The sequence below is a fragment of the Oxyura jamaicensis genome, chromosome 1 (assembly GCF_011077185.1).
Source record: "Oxyura jamaicensis isolate SHBP4307 breed ruddy duck chromosome 1, BPBGC_Ojam_1.0, whole genome shotgun sequence".
NCBI classification, from domain to species: domain Eukaryota; kingdom Metazoa; phylum Chordata; class Aves; order Anseriformes; family Anatidae; genus Oxyura; species Oxyura jamaicensis.
Genome location: NC_048893.1, coordinates 179,790,028 through 179,807,293, shown reverse-complemented (window position 1 = coordinate 179,807,293; position 17,266 = coordinate 179,790,028). Strand labels below are relative to the sequence as shown.

General features: G+C 39.1%; 1 protein-coding gene across 4 annotated transcripts in view; it reads right to left on the bottom strand.

Annotated features, from left to right (window-relative positions):
* Positions 1-505: 505 nt before the first annotated feature.
* SPART (spartin) overlaps positions 506-17,266 on the bottom strand; it is a 17,316-nt gene continuing 555 nt past the window's right edge. Inside the window, exons 2-11 of one of the 4 annotated variants that reach the window (XM_035324349.1) lie at positions 11,052-11,884; positions 9,784-9,981; positions 8,714-8,818; positions 7,282-7,411; positions 6,286-6,480; positions 5,167-5,325; positions 4,959-5,049; positions 3,946-4,000; positions 3,592-3,593; positions 2,005-2,138 (exon numbers count right to left, since the gene is read on the bottom strand). In XM_035324349.1, the coding sequence (XP_035180240.1) occupies positions 3,952-4,000; positions 4,959-5,049; positions 5,167-5,325; positions 6,286-6,480; positions 7,282-7,411; positions 8,714-8,818; positions 9,784-9,981; positions 11,052-11,882 (1,758 nt within the window). In that variant the 5' untranslated portion in view covers positions 11,883-11,884 and the 3' untranslated portion in view covers positions 2,005-2,138; positions 3,592-3,593; positions 3,946-3,951. Of the gene's footprint in view, positions 2,139-3,591; positions 3,594-3,945; positions 4,001-4,958; positions 5,050-5,166; positions 5,326-6,285; positions 6,481-7,281; positions 7,412-8,713; positions 8,819-9,783; positions 9,982-11,051; positions 11,885-16,950; positions 17,168-17,266 lie in introns of those variants that run through there. The other 3 variants (XM_035324355.1, XM_035324331.1, XM_035324340.1) reach the window with 3 other exon arrangements.

Below are 17,266 nucleotides of genomic sequence, written 5' to 3'. Positions count from 1 at the left end.
TACACGTGAAGAAGACAATGACAGTAGGTTAAACAGGACAGTGTCTGCCTGACACCGATGGCATTCAATCTCCCTCCACTCTCCTCCCTGTATACTGCAGCTTGGTCTCCTGAAGACCTTCAATTTTAACTGTTTTAATACAATCTGTTGTTTAAACAGTTTGCAGATGAAACTAGCGGGCATGAGCTATATATAAGACCCAAATGGCAGGAAGAAGGAAGATACAAATACAGACATTCCTAACAAACATCCTTTTGCCAATATGAAATCCATATTAGCTTCAAATCGGTTACACTTGCTGGCAAGTGACAGACTGTAGTAATGGAAATTGTTATACTGTACATTTGATGGGCCTTTTTAGTTTGAAATATTTTAAGCTCTAATTGATGAGCATATTTTAGTTGTAGGCATACTCTAAGATTGCTCTCTTATTACTTCACAAGTATTAGCTCTCCCACTCACTGACCCATACAGTAACTTTACGTCATAAGAAGGCCAAGCGCAGTTCAACCAATTTTAATTATCTTTATTTCCATACATCACAGTTACACTTCAAGTGGTTAGTGCCTTTGTTTCACATTTCTCACCCCAAGTACACAGCTACAGTAGCTACCACAAAATGTGCACTTATTATCATTCTAACAGACGTTTGTCATTACAGACTTTTTTTCCCCCAATCTGATACAAATATAATCTGCTAACAACCTTTTATACTTATCTTCTCCAATTACATGAAATGGAGACAGCTTGTAAATTGATGGTGTTCTGTTTGTTGCAGGTCCAGCCAAGATTAATTAGAACGCATAGCAGCTTTAAAACTCAGTAATAAACTGTTAAATAAGTAGCAGTATAAAGGTATCTCAAGGGATAGACTTGTATATGGACTAGGAATAAGATATAGGAATGGGATGAAAAAGCTACATAATACTTATTCTGTTCCACACATCTCCTAAGTAAAAGGTATGACAAAAGGCATTTTTAAGAGATGTCAACTTGTGCAGCTATAAATTCAGCAGAACAAAGATGCTGTTAGAACTACTTGTAGAAGCAAATACCTAATGCCTTCCATTGGGGCCCATGACATACATGCTCTGGATTTTTCTGGACTGGCTGCAAAGCACAGAATGCATAGAAGTTTCTAGTAATCTCAACATAATGTTTTTTAAGGAAATATATTTTCATTTATGCAAAAACACACATCCTCTTTATACAAAAAAATATCTCAGTTTCAAGAAATCTTACTCCTTATGGAGTCAATTGGGGTACACATTTTTTTCCTCGAGCTATAAATACCCTCTATTAGAAGAAATGCTTGGTATCTTTGGTCTGCTTACATGCTGGAGGGAGAAAAAGTAGTTTGAAAGGAAATGACTACCTAGCTACCTGAGGTTCATCTTTCATTTCTTCTAATGTGAACTTTGGAAAACATTAGCTGTTTAGTAGCTGAGAAGGGAAATTCTCTACAAAGCAAAGAATAAAGCACAAAAATATTTAAGTAGTGCATATTAAATAAGATCACTCTGTTTTAGTAAAACTAACTCTTAAGGATAGTAAAAAAAACAGAACTAGTAACCATACTTCTATAAGAATTAGTAGTCCTATTTGTTTGGTATCACCACCTTCTTTACAAATATAATGTGTTACAAAAATATTCATAACATCTCTGTATTAATCTATTGTTCCATACTGTATTCTGAAAAAGTGCTTACAGAGGCAAGTTTATCAGCTGAAAACTCATACCAATCTGCATCAATACAAAGCAATTAAGGAGACTTTCATTCTTCCTTCCAAAAATGCCCTTCCATACCTTTGTATTTTCCACTGCAGATTAAGTAACAGTTGCTTCAAAAGTAGAGTATGATTGGCATTAAATCACAGATTAGCAATGTAGTTACTTCTAAGTAGGAAGTTTCATATCTAACATAAGGCTTTGAGAAATATTTCATTGTTTTCACTTTTTATCTTTTTTCTCCTTATCCAATACTTTATACTCATCTAACACAGCATGTCCAGTTTCCTTTGCAGTTCTCTTTACAACAGCTTTGATACCAATATTGTCAATGTTAAATGCTGTCACACCAACATTGATTGCAGAATTCACAGCGTTGTCAGTAGCATGGCCAGCATCATCTCCATACCTTTTAAGAAAGACAGCAGATTTGTAGGTAAGTGTACTTAGAATTTTTCTCTTCATTAGAATTCCTTCAAAAGCAAGGATTTAAACATTACGGAGAACAAAGAATAAGCACACAGCCTGAATATCGAAGGAGTAAAATGAGAAATTAGCGAGTCATTTAAGTAAGGGCTGCTCTTCTATAAGGCAGATTTCTCTTTAAAGATGCCAGTATGCCTCTGTCATTTTTCCTCAACAAACTGTCCGGTCTGTCTTCCTCCTACCTTTCTAGTTGTGAAGAAAGGAATCCTAGATCACCCTTGCCTGTGTCTCCGCGGTATAAGATAACATTATGTCTGGTGTAACAGTGACATTGGCACACAGATTAGAAGTCCCCAGAGCAGTCACACTGAGGCAGTGCATCACTGTGCCCGAAGAGTTTAACCCAGACGGTCTATCAGGTCTCCTGGGTACAGAGGATTGTCACAGCTGTGCTTAGATGTTGGAGGTGGCACGGTCCCTACAAAAAATTCCATTGTGCAGTGAAAATTTATCTAAAGTAATGTGGAATCAATACAATGGCAAAGGGGAGTGGGGGTGAGGGATAAAAAGGAGTCATATAAAACCCCAAAAGGCTCAACAAAGCTATCTTGAGGACATGGTGAAAATTACTGAGTGAGAAAACCTCTGGTTTCTCCACTGGATCGTGGGTCCGGCTTCTTTATGGTTCAGGGGGCAACTCAGCAGTCACAAACTAATTACTTAACTGCGAAGAAAGGTAGAGAGCATACTGAAGGAGGGCAAAAGTATAGTGAGAGCAGTAACTCCAATTGTTGCTGGCAAACAGACATTGCCCCAGGGAGCACTGTAGGCAGACAAACCAGGCCAAAGGGAAGCATTTCTTACAATGTTAGAATCTCAGCAATTAGCTGAGTTACTATTTCCCTGGGTTTCTTATAACCAGAGATTCTTTGAGGACCTCAAAATAATGCTAAGTAGAAGCACAGGATATGAAAGGTTCCAAAAATCTATCGCATTATTAGAACAGCAGCCATGGCATATTGGTGTGAGCCAACAACTAAACCAAATTAAAAGGATCAGCATTTTTGTTTTGGTCTTGTTTTCAGTTCTCTGAGAGTGACGGCCTCGAATCACCACCATCTGATTTGCAGATCACAGAATTAATCTCACAGCAAAAGAGCACTACTTGTCAATTTGATTAGTTATTTTCACTTCAGGAATATAAGCCATTTTGCTATAACATCAGTAAATTATAGTAAGACTATTGATTATGCAACACAGACAGATTAATAATTTCTTAAATATTTGATAATTGATTTTTCCCTTTCCCTATCTCAATGGCATGATTTGTGCCTTTTTTAAGATAAAAAAGTTGGGAAGATGTAAATACTGCAAATACTTGTATCACTATCAAAAGACAGTAGGTTAGTAGCAAGGTACTTTTGCAGAACTACTACTTCTGAAGCGATGTTTTCCCCCCAGTTCTGATCAACATGCACATTAGATGAGCATCTCTTTATAACTGCATCAGCAAAGGTATTGCAGCTAAATTTTAGCAGATTTTTTTTGTTGACATGAGACACTATGATGATGCTCCTTTAGCTTTGTTTCCAGTAAGGGGAATTTAGCTGGTTCACTAAAGTACCCGGAGTGGAAGAAGTCTTTTTGTCACTGAAACAGGAACCAGCTTACAGAAGAGATGTGTAGCATTTTAATACATTTATATAATAGGATAGAGTCTAAAGATGGAGGAAATCCTCAATTATCAAGTATTTTATATTGTATTGTAATTAACTGCAACTTGTAATTACTGTTTTTCACTTAGCGTCTGTCACCTGCTGATCTCCGCATTTCCTATTTTTATATCTAAAAGAAAACATTAATGTGAATTCACATGAGAAAGAGTGCTGGTACAATACCTCCTGACATCCCTGCAGAGAACAAATGTTAGCAATAAAGCACCTCTGTTAGCTTGCTCTCTAGCCTCCTATTTGAGATGCATCAGAACAGAACCAAATGTCAATTGACCCAACACTATAAGCTGATGTTTACCTCATTACCCTCTGCTCGTAACCTGTATGCACTATTAGCAATCCTTTTTAACATCTCTTTTGCTATGCTTATCGCTGACTCCATTTAACCTACATGTTTCTGCTTACTCTTCATGTTCAACTATAAATATTGCACTTTTTTTTTTTGAGGGCTACACTTCATACATACTTCCAGTATCTTCCCTTCTTCTCCAAAGCATCTTTCAGTACACAGACTTATCACTTTTAGTCTTTGCATCATCTTAGTAACACAATCCAATTATTTTTTGTAACAACATCTGTATTTTGCAAGTCCAACCCCATGTCTCATTTTGTTTCATCCTATTATCACTATGCCTTAGATTTCTTTACGGTGTTCTCCTTTTGCATCTCCTTGCTTTAATCTGACCTGCTGATAGCAGGTGCTGATAAGTTCTTTCATTTTTTCATCAAGTTCAGCTAAGTTTATATAAATTCAAGATGAAAGATGAGGTGTTTAAAAAAGCTACTCTCTCCCCCCAACGACACACTGGAGAACAACGATATAAATCTGAGCAATATTTATTAACACTGCCTGAAAACTGTGATACTTCTAAAAGACAATATATATATTAAACCAGAAGCATTCACTCATTTCATACTTTTACTTACAGGAGATACTTGTTACTATATACTTAGCAGCTTATCACGTGCTATATAATTAGTGTATTGCTCCACTTTCATGAGCTTTTTTTTACCAGTATGCAATCACAATGACAATGCACCGTAGAAGAGGAAACCAATAAATAACTTACTTGTATTTGACAGTTTTTACAGTCTCAGTTGAAACACTTTTAGCAATGCACTTGGCTGCACTTTCTAAACCTTGCCACACTGTTGAAAACCCTGTAAAAATGAACAGATTATTTGAGTATATATATACATACATGCCGAATATATATATATATATTATATACATACTGAAAAGTGTCAAATTAAAAAAGCATAAAGATTTTTTGTTACCTTGAACTCCACTTGCTGCTACCACCAGAGCACCATCAAAAGTGGATTTGCCATCTTTGTCCTTCTTAAGGGATTCTGGAACTAATTTGCTGCCGTGCTTCTTCACGTGTGGAGCCAGCTCCTTTCCAACACAGCTCGCTATAGAGCACACTCCCTCAACTAACAGAAGACAATTGCATGCAGATTACTTGGTTAGAACACAGAATCTTTCTTTAAAAGTCCTTACTCCTAATTAAAAGTATGCTTCGCAGAAGTCTCAAATATTACTTTTTAAATATGCTTATTCTGAAGACAACTTTAATCCATGCTTAAGTACCCAACTGATAAAGAAGAATTTTCAACTTCAATTCCCATGAAACAAGTAGGGTTGGTCTTGTGGCTAAAAGCACTAGAAAATAAACAGATATTTGTCACATGTTCTAATTTCAAAAAATTGTTTCTATGGCTTTGTTACCCCCAACTTGCAGATGGGGAACAAGATTTTTTCATTTCCTTTTCTTGTCTTCTGGAGAACTATTTCTTAGAATCATTCCAGCTCTCCAAAGTAGTTATGTAACATCCAGCAGTACTTACTTTTTAACTTAGATGAGTCATTAGACACTAAATATAAACACTGATACAAATAACAGAATGAACTGAGAGCTGCTGTGATTACCAAGCAATTTCTATTTGGAAGACTATACATAGTCAATAGATTTGTTTCCAGGCATATGTGTTTACAACTATGCACACACACACGCTATACTAGTGCAATATACATTAGTCATTGACAATAGCACAGCTTTTAAAATACATGGTTATTAACTTAAGAAGAAAAAGAGACCATTCTGAACTAATACTTAGAAAAAGTTGCAAAATCTTGCCGAACCTAAGACTGCAGAAATGCTCTGCTATACAGACTGTTCTTTTTAGTAAAGAAAAAGATGTCTCAAGGCCATCCAATAAGAATTTTTCCTACAGCATGTCTCACATAGCAGATAACCAGGTACCAACAACTATTCTCCATATTTCATCAGGTCAGTCCCTCCTCTAGTTCCCTGGCTAAAGAAACCAGCTCACTTTACAAAATATTTACTTTTAATGCATAAATACAATATACTATGAAATGGAACTTGTTACCTAAGAACTGGCTGACTTTCACAGCTCCTCCAGTAGCCTGTTTTGCTACATGAAGCCCCTTTGCTACAGTTGGGTTGACTTCCAGAGGTTTTTCTTCGGGTTGTATGTGTTCTCGCAGTTTAGAAGCTCCTTTGTGAATAGCTTTACCGGTGTATTCTGCTCCTTTTATTAGGCCCCAGCTTATCCAAGATGCACCTTCAAGGCAAAAATTGTTATTCTTAAGACATGGAATTCCCACAGCTTTCCCTCCTCTGCCTCTCCAACACTGACCTTAGAAACATTCCTGATTACAATCTGCAATTATACTCTTCCCTCACTGGGCCAGTACGAATTCCTGAAATGACTTCTGCTCCTACACCACCTACATTTTCCCAACTCATTTTATTTAAGTCTAGTACAGCCATTCCTCATCCAAATGTCAGCTTAACACACAGATACTCAGGTTTTGTTTGTTGGCTTGCTCTGTTTTTGTTGTTTAAATAGACATCCAGGTCCCAGCAGGGTCAGAAGTGATAAAACTGCACATCTCAATACTATTAACATTCTGAAAATGTATCACCCAGCCCACTTACCACTCTAGCAGATTCATATTTATTCCAGTCAGTTGGTCATTTGTGTATTCCAAAGCTTCTCAGAGGACAAGAACTGTTTATCAGCAGACACCACAATAGATACAAGCTTTAATATAACTGCTCACACAAATAAAATTGTGCTACCACGGTGGTTTGAGTCACATAGGGCAATATCTAATTTACATTGTCATATTAGGAGTCTAACCTGTTTGCAACAAGCAAGACTGTTGGCAGGAGATTCAAATCCTGTACTGTTTTTATAAAGCACACCAAAGTATCCTTCACATTATTATAATTGGAAGCAGTGAATAACTGTTTCTGACCACTCAAATTTTACTTGTGCAGAGGCACTGAAGTGAAAACAGTGTTTACATATTACTTGCAGAGGTTTCTATTCAATGCAATCCTCTTATTACAACAGTACCTGACAAGATTCCATGGGCAACTTTCTCACTCCATTCTGGCAATTCTTTCTGATTTTCTCCTCCTTCTGGTTGCGGTTGGATATGTACAGTCTGAGGCAAATTAATCACATCGCTAGAGGCTTCTGAAGGCTAGCAAATGGAAATAAACATCTGAGAATCCACTTTGAAAGATATAATCAAGATTTCTGCTTTAGATCATTAAGATTCATTAACAAAAAAAAAGGAAATTCTGTGAATTCCTGTGAATTCAATTACCTTTGCACACTCTACACTGCCTTTATCCAGTTACAATGAGAAGATTTGTTGCCAACAAGGCCATATAGTCAACCTACAGTACACGTTAGCTAGCATAAAATATAAATAAACTTGTCCATCTATTTTATTTAATCTCCTCGGAGGGAAGTCAACTCTGCTGTGATTCAGTATAGGAATCTTTACTCAGAGAATCCAGCTGCACTAAAAGAATGCAGCTTTTTTGGTTGTTTGCTCTTCATCCTTTCCTCTCAAATCCAAAAACAAATGGGATTATTCATTCCCCACGCTGTTGATGCTTTTGCAGACTGGCACACCCAAGGAACATGCCAAGCTGTGCATGATACTGCTCCACACTTGAAGTTGGGCAGAGAGGCTCTGTGCAATTTCATGTCAAACTACAGAGTTTTGTAAGTAGACATTAATCATTCAAACACAGCAATCACCACCAGTCTGGTTAGCATTTCTAAAAAGCATAACACCACTTTACACAGTTCACAGACAATGTATAATTAAACTAGAGGAGGCAGAAATGGATTTAAGCTTTGCTAAAAGCTAAAGCTCTATTTTTAGTACTTTTGCAACATAAAAGCCAAAATAAACATTTCATGATTGAAAACAATGATAGCTGGCAAGGGATAGAAAGAAGAATGTTTGTCCAGAAGAGTCTATATGAAAGCATTTGTGGATGAAACCTATAAACAGAATGCACGAAACAGAATCATATTTGAAAGTGCATGGAATTGTTAGATTCCCCTGAAGTATGTAGTGGATATAAAAAAAATAAGGTATTGCACAAAGATGACTGTTGCAGTAAAAAACAAAACCAAGAACAGTAACAGGGAAGAAGAGATAAAGTCTTAGTAAGTCGCTACCCAAAAGGTTAACGAGGTATCGCTGACTTGCAGTACATCAGCAGTTACTGCTCAGCAGCAGTGTGAAATCTCATTTTCAGTAAATGTCCGTAGCATGTGCTCAAAACACTTTGGGGGTTGGACAGGAAAAATAACCTCAATACACACATACAATTAAAAAAATCCTCAAATCAATTAAAAAATAAATTAAAAAAAATGCTGCCGTCAACCAAGTTTGGAATCTCAGAAGTTTTAAACTGTATTTCAGTGACTTTTTTTTTTTTTCTTACTATGAATTTTTTAGAATCACTGTCCTGGAATTTACCTGGACTTTGTGGCCAGACATCTGTTTTAATTTATCTTCAAAATGCGCTCTGTCTGGTGCTGGGAGCTGTGAAGGTAACCCTACTCTCTCATGGGATCCTGGCACCTGTGATATCACATCAGGGAATATTAACAAAAACACAGAGTTTTAGGACAATTAAGGGACTAACGTGATATCCAATACGAACTACTACTATGCAGGCAAGATTACAGAATTCATGCAGTAAGTCCTGCAGTGAAACATAGTTCACGTAGTTCTCTACTACTTTACCCTTTTAAGTAAAAATTAGTGGCCTCCTGCTGAACTCAACAGGATTTGCAACAGAACTCTGCCCACATGGCACGCAGCCAACTGGTCCCTCACCATCACCGCTTTCGAGCGTCGGTGATTCAACCAGATGGCATCTTTCGTGAACAGATACAAGCTTGCTATCAGCTATTAAGTGGTTATCGATTACCATTCTTTGTGAAATGGTGCTCAGAGCTCTTAAAGCAACAATTTCCACGTTTCCAGTCACTGTATCTTATTGCATCTTTGTTAGATGTTTTTTTTTTTTTTTTTTCCTATTTTCTCCCTTAATATCTTACCTCAGTAAGGTACCAGACTAATCTATTTTGAGATCCCATTTGAAGCGGGATTTTTTGAGGCACTCAGTATTTTCAAATGTCCTCTCTGAAGCTGCTTAACGTTTTTGAACTGTAATTGCATTGTGTACATTATTCCAGGAATGGTGTCATCAAAACTACCCAGAGCGTGTGCATGTGTGTGTGCCCACAGGCAAAAAGAAAAATCATGCTTTCTTCTGAAAAAATCATTTGGGGACCTTTGGGAAAAAAAAGTGAAAATACACAAAATGGTTTCCAATTCCCCTCTGTGCTTGCAATGTTTTGTTTTAAAAAATTCTACACTCCTACCTCACCAAGCCTACAGTTACATTACTAGGTGCGCTTTATCTTGGCTACCTTATTTCTCACTGGTGAGTTTACCAGCAAGACACAAACTAAATGTAAGCTGGCATTGATCCTTCCCACCTTTCATTATCAGTTCAAAAAAGGTAGCCTGGACTTTACCTGTAGTCGAAGATCAGACATCTGTTTTAACAGATCCTCAAACAGCTCTCGGTCGGCTGCTGGGAGTTCGGAAGACAACACCACTCCCACGTAGGACCCTGGTGTCTGGGACATGGTGTCAGGGAACATGTAGACTCCAGTATTGCAGCACAGAACGGGAGACTGACCACTCATTAGAGGATACAACCAGTCACAAACCTATAAAAGATAAATAGTTGAAGGAATTAAAGGATTATTTTATTTTTAAAAGACAGACAATGCACTGATTAGCACTACAAACTTGATTTTCCATACTGTTTAATAAGAAAAATTAAAAAAAAAAAAAAAGCCTTAGATATCTTGAGAAAAAGAAACAACAAAAAAATCAATCCCACAACCAACGGAAAAACCTACCTGACTGTGGAAATACCATTCTCGATTAGTCCTGACAGTCTAATACATAGAAAATACTAATTTCCACGGGACTGGAATACAGGCTGGTAGCCTCTTGGCTGAAGCCTTGTCTGGAGCTCTGCAAAGAAACCAGGAGTCTCAGCACCTCTAGCTCCCTGTCCATCTCAGGGCAGGGTTCCATGAGAGGCTAAAGAATGTATGGCTGTCACTGGCCTCCTGCTGAAGACTGCAAACACAGGAGCAGGTGCACCAGTAGAACCCAAGCCAGGAACTGTTTTGTTTGTTTGTCAGAGCTTCCACTTAGCTGCTGAGACCTCCAGCAGCCAATCGAGGAAATCCAAAGGTAGAAATCAGACCAGAAACACAACGTGCATTACAGAACATGCCTGCATGAAGCAAGCACGGACTAAAAGAATCCATGTAATGTATCTTTTGCATTTGGAGATCGGAGTCCAGATTAACACAGGCCCTCAAATTCCAAATTATCACCTCTCCAGGGCAACAGCAATACTTTAACATTAGTTGAGACTGAAGTGGGCACTGCATAAGCCCACTTTTTACTGAAATGTTCTGGCACGTGAATTAACATTTCTTCTCTATGTGAGGAAAGTTAATTTTATGAAATTAAAAGAAGTGCTAAAACTTTAAAAAATGGAATTCACTTCAACAGTAGGCACTCAAAAACCTTGGGAAGACACTGGAGTAGTTTTCTCAGAAAAGCCCTAAAAGTGTTTACTCACAGAAAAGCTGTAAAATCCTTCGTATTGTCACACACAGATTTAGATTCAAAAAAGCAAGAACTTAGGAAGATTGCCTTTTAAAGTTTTATGACGTTTTTGAAACATAATTAAAGGAGAAAATTATCCTTCTGTTACCTGAAGAAACGCAGGCGGACGATTCTGGGCCACCTCACTGTCTGTATCCAAGAACTTCACGATGCGCAGGTAGCCAGGATAGGAAGGAGCGCTGACCTGCCCATCAGGAGTCACAAAGAATATCTGCACTCCTTGGGGAATCAAGATCAGCTCATCTGCATCCACTCCCAGATTTTCAAGGGGAGGTGGCTGAGTACACTTCTTGTAGTAGTCCTCACCTACGGAAGAGAACTCCCCGGAGTCTGTGCCATAAGACACGGTAAAGTGGCCGTTGGCTGCTTTAGGAGTGTAGGCAGGAGGTGCTTCGTTTGGCAGACACAGAGGTTTTGCAGATGATGGACTCATAGCTGGAATTTGCCCCTGGCTCACAGCTGCAGCGCTTCCATCTGCTGCAGGTGGCTGACTCGGTACAAACAGAGCAGTAGGCGGGGGAGGTCTTTCCGGCTTTTCTGTGGAAGGAATTGAAGGGTACAGCTTGGGCACCGCAGCAGGGGCATCCACTGCAGCAGGACTTGCTGGTACAGGGGGGACATTTTGTTCTAGAGTGCCGAGTCGAGCATGAACGTTTTGGAGGGTCTCCTTCATCTTTTGTTGCATTTGCCTGGCAGACTCCCACTGGGGTCCCACACATGCAGGCCCCTGCGATGGAATGCTAACTCCTCGGAGCAAGTGGTCAAGTCCTTGCTTATAGTAATTTCTTGCCTCTTCCTTCTGACCCAGTTCATCTGTATTCAGGCCTTTATTGATGAAAATAAAGGCTTTCCTGTACTCTTCATTGATAGCTTTAATATTGGCATCTTCTTCCATAACTGGATCCTGCAGTTGTTCCATCACTGCAAATTGGAATAGAAGTTAGTAAGAGTATTCATAGATGAAGTCAAACAAAGTTTACCTTATAATGAAGTGTCTTCTCATTGGCTTCTAATAATGATCACGCTCTGTGTGTTAGCAGAAGGCTATCTAGCTGCTTGGTACAAATCCTGTTATATTGCAGTTATCTCCTATTAACCTTTAGATTTAGAGTATATGACTCCCAGTCAGCACCGAAGGTAACTCCATCGCCATCACATCTAATTACATCACATCACATTTATTTCTTAAGAATTTAAGCATCAGAAGAATACAGACATGCCTGATCTTAATGCTTTTTAAGATGGAATATTTAAGATCAGTAACAAATGGTGGAGAAGAATACATAAATCTAGCTTAACTTTCAAGAACATTTTCCCCCCAAATCCGTAAGGTATTAAAAAATTCAGTTAACAGCTTGTCTAGTTAAATACAGGCTGAACTCACAAACCCAGTACATTTTTATTTAAAAAATTGAAGGAAAAGCACTCAGCAGATTTAAACAAATCTTGATAGTCTTCAACTAACATCAACACACAGAACTGGGAAGTAATATTTTGGACAGTTAAAGCTGTGCTTTATAACATGAATACAAGGAAATACTTCCTCTAGAGCATTTACAACAGCAGAAAGAACATTGGTGTTTTCCCTTCCTTGCTCCCCAGGAGACAAGAACTTGAAGTACCAATATGTACCAAAGGTTGTGAATTCTGTTTATATTTTAGAATATATTCCTCCAACAGTCTCACGTACACTTGAGCAACTAAAGAGCAAAACGAAACTGACAGATTCATTTGAAGTTCAAAATGTGTGAAGCCATTCTTTTAACTGAACTTGGCCAAATGCAACAAATACAACTTGTTCTTGGACTAAGAAAATATTTACAACACCCAATGTAAAAAATTTTGGTGAAATTTTTGGCTGACAGTGTTGAGAGCCATTGTCAATTCAGACAAATTGGGTTATCATACTAGAAGAGAGCAATGATCACGGGCAACGACAAAAAAAGGCATAGTATTTTAAAAAGGAAGAACATTTATTTTCAGTAGAAACAATTATTTTCTGTAAGCTATAAGGAAGAAAGTAGAAAAACCTAGAGAAGCTTGTCTATCACAATGACTGCATGCCACGTAAAAAAAGCAAGTAAAAAAATTAGAAGTGTAAAAATAATAATAATAAAAAAACTATTACACACAGTAGCATTAACGGCACTGTACCAAGCACTGCTGAGACTCCACCAGTGCTGAGAAGCATTTAAAAAAGCTGCACCAGAACAGGAAGAAGAGTGCTGAAGGTTACTGAATTTTTCTGGTGAACCACTTACTCCAGGGAAAAAGTAAAATAAGTTTGGCTTATCAGGCTAAAAAAGCAAAGGGTAAGAGACTGGATTAGTTTCTATAAATACCCTGGATGAAATGAAGAATGTAAGTCAGGAAAGAAGAAGAGAACTATTGAAATGCAAACTTTTAATAGAATCCTGAAACAGTACCTTCATTTATTTAAAAGCTTTTATTGGTTCGTGCAAACTGTCAATAAAACAAAAGCAGGCTTGAAAATTTCCTTGTCCCCCAACAAAGACAAACAAACTTCAGAAGCGAAGGTCATAAAAACATCCTAAAGAGGCAAAGACTGAGTGCTGTGCTCTACTCCCACATCCTTTACAACCAAAAGCAGAGGGCATTTGTGTGAGCGACGCACCTGCAGGCACGTGACAGAAGTGTCAGGCAGTCCGCAAGGCACCTGTTACCTCTGTGATGTGACAAAATCCTGCTCTGTGAGATGAGCTGTGCATGTTTTAGCCAGGAGCATTACAGGGAGGGCTGGAGAAGGCAGCCTGCCTGGAGGAGGTCACAAGCCACCAGCCTTGCTGCCCGTTCCCTGTCATGCAGCAGAAAAATGAATCTTGGGCTGGAGCAGGTTCTCTGGCTGGCTACTGCCCTGCTGTCACTAGGCTTGATATCTTTGATTTAAGCTGAAGAACACTGGCATAAGAATAAACGTGCATTTAAAAACCAGTGAGGCACAAAGATTAGGAGCTATAAGCATACTTCTGGCCAGGAAAACAGCAAGCAATTAGAATGAAAGTAACTAGGAAGAACTAACATCTTTGTGGACGGAGCTTTAACCTTACAGGAAAGATTATGTGACATGGTTACACGGATTTTGTGATCTGGGACAACCATGCTGATGTTTCTACATCACTCCTAAGATGTGTACTGGTTATTAAGTTTCCACATAATGGAAAAATAGAGACATTAACCAAGTATACAGAATAATTAAAGATCGGCACAGTCAAATCATTTGCTTGCAAAAGAACCTAAACCACATCGTCTTGTGTCAACACCTGTATTTACTAATGAAAGACCCATTTTTTCATCTTTATACTCCTCTTAAAAGGAAGACACCTTAACAGTGAAGAACTTAATCTAAAAATTATTTCAAGCTCCTACACAGAAAATGTTTAAAAGAGGAAAAAAAAAGGTCAGAGTTTAACCTAACATCACAGCCTACTTTTTCATGAGCAAAATCTAGTATTTTGACATTTTTAGTGCCTGTGAATCCAGTTCTGTAACAAGCCCCTTCTTAAAGGTTTAAGTAAACAATTAACTTTGGTGAACAAAACTGCAGTATCACTGTCTACTTTGTCCCTTGTCTTCTGATCTGTTTCTGTTGGGGGAGGCTACGGCAAAGCTATTATCCAGATTTTACGTAATTCTTTTGCTAACAATTTTTAGTGTAAAGCAAGAAGAGACATAATGAAAAATCCCAAAGTCATAGCTGCATTTCAGTTTAATAGTGGGTTAATTTTCTATTCATGCTCATTGTACTGTCAAGAACACCATTCTTGCTAAAGCTCATTCTTTATTAACACTAAAAAAATCTGTAAGGAAACAGAGATGTCAGCAAGACCAGTGTGTAGATGGCAGCAGTGCATGGCCTTGCGTGGCAGAGACACAAAAGCAGGATCAGCTATTCAGAAGAGCAGGTGTATTGTTAACTCTGCTCTGCTTGTTCAAAATATCCCCAATTTGTGCAATACGTACAGCACAGTTACTGCCAAACCATGCATTTGGGTGACAGGGAGCTTGGAATCTGAAGAAGGAGTTCACAGTAGATATTAACACAGGATAACTAAAAGTCAACCTGAAGAGCTGAATGTAATTCATTGTTATTTATTATAGTTCATACAAAACAATGGCTGATGTACTAAAGTAAATAAACCAACCGGGTTGCTCTCTAACAGCACAAGAGGAAATATCTTCTGAAACAGAACACTGAAGTAATTAAATGATCATATTCAAGGAAGATCCCTGGTCATTATCATTTTCAATGTATAATTTCAATATCGTATTTAAGTGTCCTGCATGTTTAAATATTTATCTGTAATCCATTCCTGTACAACATAGAGTTATTCCCTCTGTTTTAAAGCTGGAATGAATGGCAAAGTATATATCGCTACCTACAAGAGCACCAAAAACAACCTCTGGCCCAATGGCTAGATACACAAACTGGCCCAGATCTGTGCTTCTTATTGCTAAGTAAGATTTAGAGGAACTTGGACAAAGCTGGTCCAAAACAGCTAAGAAAAGAGCTAACGGGCACTGCAGATAATCACAGATCAATCCAGGCCTTGAACTCATTTCTCAGCCCTTTCTCAGTCATCAGTACAGATATACTCCGGGCTGCTAAGTGACTTGACCATGGAATGCTACAGGGAAATTTGGGTTCAGTTTGACATTGTAAGCTAACATCTCAGCTATTTGGCTGGCAACCCTTCCTCTAAAGCAGCAAACCCTTCTTAATTTAAAAAATAAAGAAAAAGAAAAAACAATTCAGTTGTGGATCGTACCGCAAAAAGGTAGACATGAAGCCTAAAGCTTATTAAGAGGATTAAATATCCTGACTGACAGAGGCAGAACATGCTTCTCAAATCCCTGCATTTGAAACTTGGGGGTGGGGATAAGATAAGGGAGGGAGAAAAAAAGAAAAAAAGAACAAACCCCTTAATCCAGATCTTCCTATAGGTCAGATGTTTTTCTATCAGCCACTGATTTCAGAGGTGAAGACAATGAAGGAGAACTACAATCCAGGCAGAATTATTTAACCCTTACTTCTGTAGAGAGCTACTAAATATCAGTAACTTTTGAGATTTCTGAAACAAATTGATTTAACACAAACGTCATAAATGATTCCAACTAATATAAGCCAGGTACTAGCTTATCAACTTTGCTTTTTTTTCCCCTTTTATTTAAACTAGTTTATTTAAAGTAGCCCTTAAATTTTTCATTAAGTGGTGGCTTACAGCTGGTATTTAAGCACTTAAGACTAGATAATACGTAAAGAGAGTCAGTGATCTGATCTAAACATGGTAACTCTTACTCTTTTAAAATTACTGATGACTTCACTAAACTCCCATCACCTGACATTTCAACGTGGATCAATTTCTCAGGCCAGTATCCCAGCACCTACATGCATGCAGCTAACAGGTCTAATTTCTCTTCTGTCCATACTACTGCTGTCTCAAGCCAGTTTTGCCCAGAAGCACGGACTTCCTTCCTGGCTCCTTGGTCTGTCCTTCTGCCGCAGGGCTCTAGCGCAGAGCAGTTAGGCTCAGAGGTGCCCACTTGGCATGCCTCTGAAAAGGAAAGTGAAAAACCAGTGGGGCAGATACGTGACCTCCTCACACAGCTGTGCCACCGAGCAGCCTCACTTTCCTCAGCCATCACGTGCAAAGACATCGCCACTATCTGGAGCATTCTGTGGGAAGTGATCCTGACGACGTGACAGAAAAATGAGGGTGACGTGAGATGGCTATTTAATACTTTACATCAGGAGCAGGCCTGCCACTGCCAACAGATTCTCCGTATGCAGATAGAAACACGCATTTGTTTTTAAGAGAGAATAGTTGCTCCTATTACAACCAAGCTGACAGGAACCTTTCAAAAGAGACAGAACATGAAGAGCAGGTCCATGGATTTTGACAAATAACCCCTCGCTTCTATCCCGAGACACTTTACAATGGTTAATTACCATTAATTACCGTACCTACCTCAGCCCAGCCCAGCCCTCCCACTGGGCCTTCACCCCAGCAGCTCCCCACACCGCGGGGCTGGGATGGAGGAAGGGAAGGAGGGAGGGAAGGAGGAAGGGCACTGCCACCCCCCGCAGCAGCAACACGGGCCCACGGCGACGGCCCGATATTTTCGCAGCCCTGCTCCCGTAAGGGAACAGCAACCACCCGGCCCCACCGCCACCCCCGGCCCGTCCCGTCCCGCCGGGCAGGCCCCAGCCCCAGCCCCGCCGCCGCCCTCACCGCGCCGCGCTGCGCCCGCCGAGCCCCGCCGGGGCCTGGAGGCCGCGGCGGG